At 35.0% G+C, this 8,014-nt stretch overlaps 4 protein-coding genes across 5 annotated transcripts in view; all 4 read right to left on the bottom strand.

Moving 5' to 3' along the window:
- LOC109583411 (uncharacterized) overlaps nt 1-1,401 on the bottom strand; it is a 1,454-nt gene extending 53 nt beyond the window's left edge. Inside the window, exons 1-9 of the mRNA XM_019998739.1 lie at nt 1,311-1,401; nt 1,105-1,193; nt 987-1,056; nt 802-945; nt 664-750; nt 544-618; nt 374-498; nt 166-324; nt 6-115 (exon numbers count right to left, since the gene is read on the bottom strand). Coding sequence (XP_019854298.1) covers nt 6-115; nt 166-324; nt 374-498; nt 544-618; nt 664-750; nt 802-945; nt 987-1,056; nt 1,105-1,193; nt 1,311-1,374 — 923 coding nt within the window. The 5' untranslated portion in view covers nt 1,375-1,401. The remainder of the gene's footprint in view (nt 1-5; nt 116-165; nt 325-373; nt 499-543; nt 619-663; nt 751-801; nt 946-986; nt 1,057-1,104; nt 1,194-1,310) is intronic.
- Nucleotides 1,394-5,622, bottom strand: LOC100632295 (digestive organ expansion factor homolog). 2 transcript variants are annotated; one of them, XM_019998742.1, is made up of 16 exons: nt 5,603-5,622; nt 5,486-5,560; nt 5,357-5,434; nt 5,134-5,310; nt 4,966-5,067; nt 4,846-4,900; nt 4,706-4,758; nt 4,557-4,642; nt 3,347-3,415; nt 3,177-3,291; nt 3,036-3,114; nt 2,737-2,990; nt 2,307-2,475; nt 2,018-2,166; nt 1,818-1,942; nt 1,394-1,753 (listed from the first exon to the last, which is right to left on the bottom strand). In XM_019998742.1, the coding sequence occupies exons 3-16, from the start codon at nt 5,408-5,410 to the stop codon at nt 1,432-1,434; spliced, it is 1,809 nt and encodes a 602-aa protein (XP_019854301.1). In that variant the 5' UTR covers nt 5,411-5,434; nt 5,486-5,560; nt 5,603-5,622; the 3' UTR covers nt 1,394-1,431. The 2 variants fall into 2 exon arrangements, with proteins under 2 accessions (XP_019854301.1, XP_011405161.2); XM_011406859.2 differs by having other exon boundaries at nt 5,357-5,437.
- A 237-nt stretch (nt 5,623-5,859) lies between these two features.
- LOC109583414 (uncharacterized) lies at nt 5,860-7,988 on the bottom strand. The gene is made up of 4 exons (XM_019998743.1): nt 6,571-7,988; nt 6,412-6,519; nt 6,303-6,364; nt 5,860-6,205 (listed from the first exon to the last, which is right to left on the bottom strand). The coding sequence occupies exons 1-4, from the start codon at nt 7,907-7,909 to the stop codon at nt 5,999-6,001; spliced, it is 1,716 nt and encodes a 571-aa protein (XP_019854302.1). The 5' UTR covers nt 7,910-7,988; the 3' UTR covers nt 5,860-5,998.
- Nucleotides 7,978-8,014, bottom strand: part of LOC109583412 (uncharacterized) — a 2,348-nt gene continuing 2,311 nt past the window's right edge. Inside the window, exon 4 of the mRNA XM_019998740.1 lies at nt 7,978-8,007. Within this exon, the coding sequence (XP_019854299.1) occupies nt 7,978-8,007 (30 nt within the window). The remainder of the gene's footprint in view (nt 8,008-8,014) is intronic.

The raw sequence follows: 8,014 nt of genomic DNA on the forward strand, positions 1-8,014 counted from the left end.
CCAACCAATCTTTACCGATCATTCTTCTATTAGTTTCTAGTCTGTCCCTGTGTCTCCATACCAACAGCAAATCCTTTGATGAATGCTGAGCATTATTATCCTCTTCTTTTAATAGCTATGATTATATAGAACACAAACGTATTGATGCTATACAAAATTCTCAACCTCAAGCAGGAGTTGTCTCATTCTCATTTCAGCATCGGCATTGTTGATAATCTGATACACAGTGCAAGCATTAGTAGCAGCTAATTTATGAATCAAAATAGAAGCTGATTTAGACCGAAGACACTGATAATAATAATGCAATGACAATTGATACAATCCCTAATGGTATAATATGGTGCATCAATTCTTAATTTTGATGGTGACTTACGTTACGTGCATAACAATTTGCTAAAAGAAGAGTTTGGCTGTCTCCAGTAAAAGCATCACATACTTTTGATTTATGAATGACATCAATACATTGTGAATATTGACTGTCTACATAAAACTGATGCACTGAGAGAAATTATAAGAGAACAGCAAGAGAAGAGCTTGACAAACCTTTTTCATATTCAATATCAGATTGTGTTCCTGTTTGAAAATAGTCTCTTTTATCTCCAAGAAAGCTAACGAAATCTATTTTAACAAACACTAGCACTGTGCATGAGACTCTTCAATTACCTGCAGTTCCAGTATTAGTTATCAGTTCCAGTAGCTTTCTTAATAGCAACAACCTTCTCATGTAACAATCTGCACTGTCCTCACTGACTATGTCACAAAATAATGTGATGATATGCTCGTCTAAAAAACTTAAAATACTTTTCATTTGTTTGATGAATTCCATTGATTTATTCACGTGACGTGATTGCCCAGTTTTTAACCACAACCGAATAAAACAAGACAACACATTGCAAGCCACCATCAACGATTGAGTCGTGTGATAGTCACATGACTCTGGTAGACCTAAATTAACATTAAATATAATTATAAATATCATATCATACCAATAATCAGCTGCCACAACATGTAAAACTGTTCAGTAATTCTCTCCAGGGAATCAACTGACTGCTCAAACTAAAACACATACTTGCATGCTAACAGAAATAGAATAATAAATATTACTTTTAGTTCACAAGTGAGTTTATTGTTCATTAAGATCAGGGTATCTCTAAATGGCAGAGTCTGCTGGGAGTTTTTGTCCTTCTCTAGCTCTAAAAATTGTCAAAAAGCAAAAAACATTACTCTTATTATTCTATTATTCAAAATCATTATTATTATTGCTACAGCTACTATAATTAACAAAATGCAATATTGAAACATATAATTACTGGAACTGAGCAATTGGTGACACTGCTTGTAGCTACCAGATAAATAGAGCCTCTCAGCCGCCATCTTGACTATGAATAATTAATTTCAGACAATATATAAACAAATCTTTTAAATAAATAATCAGTTGAATGAAATTGTGTGTAAAGGTTCAGTTGAGCTGATAAGCTCGGGTGCTCTGCTAGTTCCAATTATCCTTTGGATTGATAGTGCATCATATCTTGAATACAGTGCCAAAACTTTATTATCATCCACGCACTCCATTTGATTAACTAGCTCTGAATAAAATTCACAATAATTCGGAAGAGAATAGAAGACAAGATGGTGGATTCCTTTGATATGGTATCTCCGGAAAAAATGAAACCTTTCAGTAACGAGAAGAAACTTCTTGTTACCTTGAGCAAAGAATGATCTTGAGCGAGAAACACTAGAGCTCTTTGTATATCTAATGGTAATGATATTAATAATGATGATGATAATAATGTACATGTATGTCTTTATTGTCTTACTCTGATATATGACAAAAGCTGTACTCTTCTCTCTTCATAAAATTTCTGACTCGCACAAAATCAAAGTAAGATTGAATGAATATACAGACATGATTGATATTGCTAGCCGAAAGCTGAGGAAGTACCTACAGCAAAGAATGATATAATCTACTACCAGTTTTAATATTGTACACACACTGATTGCACATTGCTATCCTAACCGTTTCAATGAAATACTGAAACCTAACGTCAGGGAGCTCTAGATGATTAGTGCATTTCAAATTGTGAAAAACATGAGGGACTCTTTTAAGGATCTGACAGATTGAGCCTTTCCAGGAAGCAGAGTGTACCCTAACTTGCCCTTCGTAATCTATCAATACAGTTAAGGGTATGTTGTTAGCAGTAGAAACATGTGGCAATACTTAATAATATGTAATAGTAACATTAAGAATAATAGTTTAGTAATGTTGTAATAATAGAAATTAGGAGTGGTGCTCTATTTAAGGATACTTCGAGAGTGTGACGTTATTAGTGAATTAATTTCTGGCGTTGGAAATGAGGAGATCATGATGAGCTGAGAGTAATATTGACTCCAACAGTTTAACGACCACTCATGGATACGAGAGAAATCAACACCATGACCATCAAAGGGCAGCAAGTGCAAGTGCTTGAAAACATCCTACGAACAATGAACTTTATAATTTCTACATACTGTACATGTAGCTATTAATATCCGTTAGAAAATAGAATAGATGTACATGTAGCTATTAAATTATCAATATCTCTTAATAGATATAGCTATCAATAAATATCTGTTAATATCTGTTAGAAAATGGAATGGATGTAGCTATCAATATCTGTTAATATGTGTTGGGAAATCAAATAGAAATTTTGGAACTAGCTTTCAAAGACTATTTGTTGGTGTTCTATTTCTACTCACTAAAAGATGGTCCCAGTTTTGCATTAGGAATATGTCGGTTTGATCAACGATGACCATCTCAAGGGAAGAGAGGAAGTCGTAGTCCCTTTGTTTCTCTCCCTCGCTCCCAATGATGGTCCTCAGCCCAAGGGGAGAGGCAATAATGATGTCGCTAGAGTAGAATTGTGTAAAAAGTTTGAGACGATTTTTCTTGACAGATAAACCAATCCTGAAACAATCATCGATATTACCAGAAAACAGCTGATGATAAGAATCTGAAAGAAAAAAGATTCACACCGGAAAAGGACATGATACTGTACCTGGCTTATAATCTGGAGGCTTGCTCTCTTTATCTTCACCATAAAGCTTAAAAAACTTTCTCCTATTAGCCACTTCACCCTGGATCAAAAGCCAATCACACAATACAATATGTGACATGCTCCTGTAGTAGGACACTGTACCTTTCCAGGAGTCACTAGTATGCTAATCATTGATGAGACTATCTTTAATGCAGAGTGTCGGAAAGGAACTAGGATAAGGACCTTTGGACGAGTCAATCCTTGGTCCCTAATGTCACTGTACACATGTACATGTATATTTATAATGATTAGAAAATCATTTTTCTTATTACCCAAGATCACGTCCTTCTTTGGCAGCCATTGCAAGACGGATGTTGTTCTTCAGGACCCGAGAACGGTTCCTAATTAAATGCAATATAGAAACAAAACTCTTTTTATATGTCACACACATCACATATACATTACATGTCAATACAGGGTATTTTCCAAAAATTTGCATATTTTAAAACAGTCAAACTCAAAAAAATTGATGTTGGAATTAGCTCAAACTTTTTCCATAGCATAAGGACATCAATATGTATCAGAAAATTTAATAAAAATTGGGGGTGATTTCGGAGCCATTTTTTGGGAAAAAACCATGGGCTATAATAGTACAGGGTATTTTTCAGAAACTGGCCTGTTTTTTTAAAAGGGTCATAACTCGAAAAATTTGAGTCGGAATCAGTTCAAACTTTCTACATAGCATAAGTACATCAATATGTATCAGAAAATGTAATAAAAATTGGGAGTGATTTCGGAGCCATTTTTTAGAAAAAACCATGGGCTATAGTACAGGGTATTTTTCAGAAACTGGCCTGTTTTTTAAAAGGGTCATAACTTGAAAAATTAAAGTCGGAATCAGTTCAAACTTTCTACATAGCATAAGTACATCAATATGTATCAGAAAATGTAATAAAAATTGGGAGAGATTTTGGAGCCATTTTTTAGAAAAAACCATAGGCTATAGTACAGGGTATTTTTCAGAATCAGCTCAAACTTTCTACATAGTATAAGTACATCAATATGTATCAGAAAATGTAATAAAAATTGGGGGTGATTTCGGAGCCATTTTTTGGAAAAACCATGGGCTATAGTACAGGGTATTTTTCAGAAACTGGCCTGTTTTTTAAAAGGGTCATAACTCGAAAAATTAAAGTCGGAATCAGTTCAAACTTTCTACATAGCATAAGTACATCAATATGTATCAGAAAATGTAATAAAAATTGGGAGTGATTTTGGAGCCATTTTTTAGAAAAAACCATGGGCTATAGTACAGGGTATTTTTCAGAAACTGGCCTGTTTTTTAAAAGGGTCATAACTCAAAAAATTAAAGTCGGAATCAGTTCAAACTTTCTACACAGCATAAGGACATCAATATGTATCAGAAAATGTAATAAAAATGGTGGGTGATTTCGGAGCCAATTTTTTGGAAAAACCATGGGCTATAGTTGTACTATATTACAACTATTATAGCCTATATATATATATATATAGTTATGTTACTTTATGACATGGTTCAAAGAATGAAGAACATATAATCGTCTGATCTCAGATTCATTCTCAAATGTTTGACCAGTATACATCAGATCCTATGAATTGAATGATACCATTAATAACACAAAACATATCCTAACACACATCACATTGTCTACCTTATAAGCATTCATCACTTGAAACAAATTATCCTGCAGATCTGTGAACGGTCCTATTAATAAATAAGTATTATCTCAAATTTAAACTGTGTCTTTCTAAAATTACGTCTAATAAATATTACAAAAAAGCTTTGACATACTTTTGACACTTGTTTTATTAACAGTTGGCCATAATGTCACCAAAGGCTCCCTAACCTAACATAAATATATAATAATGTATTGTAAATTAGAAGGCTAATAGCAATCAACATAATACTAACATGAAGATCCTTTAGTTGAACTTGACTGGAATCATCTCTCCATATAGTGTCCTTGTTATTAGAAGGTGTTCTCAACCATTGAATGAGACCAATGTCTTTGTACTGGAGTACATATAACATGCCAATAATAAAAACTAATATTACATAGTATACTCTATCTACATGTACCTCTTTATTCAATGTCAGTGCTTTTGAAAATAAATCTTTTAAGTTGTCTACATCAGATTCAGTTAATAGCCTCTCGTAATGAATAGAGAAGAAGTGATCCTGATCATCTTTGAGATGAGAAGCAGATAAATCATCATCATCATCGTCGTCGTCATCGTCGTTGCTTTTATAATTATTCTATTTATGCATGTATTGCATAGAAAATTTTATGAATTGGGCTAACTTCATCACAAGTGCTCAATTCTACATAAGTTTCGGTAGGAGGAATAGAATTCATGGAACTCTCAATGCTTTCTTCATCCTTCTAGGAGATATCACATGTGACAACACGAGGTCTGGCAGCTAGACTTACCTCTAAATTGTGAGGGAAAGTTTCTTCTACTTTTTGGCGGCAGGAACGCTTCTTTGAAGCTGTTGTTCTCTTTCTCTATATAAAAAATAAAGAATAATTACTAAAAACGGAAGTCACCTTTCTGGTGTTGGCCGCCATTTTAGACGCACTTTTTAAAAGGCGTGGTTAAACAGCCCATGTGGAAGCACGTGGTTTGGCCAGTGGCCAGAAAGCTGACTGATTGTTGGCTGAGAATTTCTCTGTAGTGTAGTAGGTGTCTTGGTGATGGCCTCACCTCCAACACACTGGTGGACTGATAGCACACTTGCACCTCACAATATGAATAGACAAAATCAAGAGCTCACAACAAAATGAAAGTGTTGACATAATATAGATTCTAATAGCATCTTAAAAAATCAATCTCAATCCTACATAGAGGGTATTGCCTGTATAATATAAACATTATACGTGGGTGAAAATAATCGTCTGGGGGTGTGGATCAGTAAAAAAATTGAATTTGACTTTAAGATAAAATCAGTCAATGAATTTAATGAACTGAGTCACACATTCGTGTCCAGTGATTATCATCATTAGCCTTATTCGATGAATCTTCTTGCTCATGCCTAGTTCTTCTTCAAGTATTTCATTGTTCAGTTCAAAGAGTAGCGCACCATCAATCTGCTCCTCTTTAAACTTAGGTATGTATTCCTCCATTCCCATCATTTCTAGCAGTGTTGATATCTGCAAGGAAATACATAAACTAAATGAGCTATAAGGCATAAAATTATTTTAAAATGTATCATTTCTTATAAAATTCATGCTAAATTATCCTGCTTACTTGATTACAATCATATTCCAACAGTAAACTTTTGTTAACTTCAAGAAATAATGGTTTATTTTCTATAATTATAAAGTAATAATATTTACAACTGTTGTTTGTGCATTACCATAAAATGATTCGTTGGCATCTTCAAGATTTAATGGGGTGCTTTCTCCTACAGTGGCTGACGCTACTGATAAATTTAAGGACTCAATATCAAGTGATGTTCCTTCGACTATTAAAGAAAATAAAGATACTTTGTTCTCATATTAACACAAATTCTTACTTGAAATCTCATTTGGATCAGGTAGCATCGCCAACTCTTTATCAAAGGTCGAATTACTGTCAGCTTTCTTCTGAATCTTAGTCGGATCAAACATTTCAGTATAATCGTCATCATCATCATCATCATCATCAGTAGGAGATGAATAAACAGGAACTACATCATCATATTCACAAGATGACAGGGACCTTCTAGATGCATCATTTGATTTGCTATCACTGGATGAACACGACTCAACAGTCGAGTGTCTCCTTCGAGGAGGTAATGGAGGAGGAGGAGGAGGGAGATGATCTACGATAGTTGCTCTTACAAATTTAGGTAGTAAGACCCGAGTGTTTGTGCTTATTCTATCACTAGGGATCACAATCGGCTCATAAACTGTTTTATCCTCAATGCCAACAATCTCGTGTATCCATTCACTATTGTTAACCGGTAGAAATAGATTCTTTTGCAACTGGTCTTTAGTACCAAGTGTGTACATCAGGTCTACATTCTCCGGCGCAATTGACTGCAATATTGATAATCTTTTTTGATTGAGTTGTGACTTTGTCTCTTGGGTAATGCTGACAATATTGAATTCCATAGGGAGGGATGTAAATAGCTCAATTAGTTGATGAGTACAATCTGAAGAAACTGATGAGGTTGGTGAAGGCAATGGTGAGACAGGGGATACTATGAAAGAGTGTAAAGTTGTTGGTTTAGCACTGACGATACAGCCTGATTTATATTTGAATTGCCATTCGGGAGCTCTACCTTCGCAATCATACATTGATGTACTAATCGGTGGCTTGAAATATTTCAAGAGTGCTGACATTGAGAAGAGCAGCAAAGACTCACGAGTGCTAAATTGTCCCTCGCAACTTTCCTTTAAATAGATCTCCTTGGTGTCGCCCACTTTCATGCACTTGAGTCGTTTTACTTTCATAAAATGATGCTTCTCCGTAACTACTTCCTTAAGTAAGAGAAGAGTGCCTTTCTTAACAGTGTCCCCATTATGACTGAATCTCTGGCCAACATAAACTACACTGGGTAGAGGGCGGGTCTTCATGAGATCAGCAACAGTGCTAAAGCAATAGCCTCTTCTGGCTGTGCTTAAATCATGATCCCGTCTCGGATTATACAGTACACTAAATTTAAAGGTACTGTTGACTGGCACTACGTAGCTACAAACCCCAAGTGCAATTTTCACGTTGAGAGCTGACGCCTCCCTTTTAAAATAAACTTCATATTGCTTCCCTTTTTGTAGCTCTGTGTTTCCACTCGTTGATATCACTAAAGGGAGGTCATTGCCGTGCTTCTGAGCTAGTTCCTGAAGCAGCAGAGGATCTGATAGTGATTCCATCGCCTTGGAATTGGAAAAATCTCGTGCTTATTAAAATTATTGCTGCATAAAATGGGGGTGGGGCTGGTTTACATTATAATTGTCACGTACTCTATTATCTATGTT

The sequence above is a fragment of the Amphimedon queenslandica genome, unplaced genomic scaffold, assembly GCF_000090795.2.
Source record: "Amphimedon queenslandica unplaced genomic scaffold, v1.1 AMPQUscaffold_13306, whole genome shotgun sequence".
NCBI lineage: Eukaryota > Metazoa > Porifera > Demospongiae > Haplosclerida > Niphatidae > Amphimedon > Amphimedon queenslandica.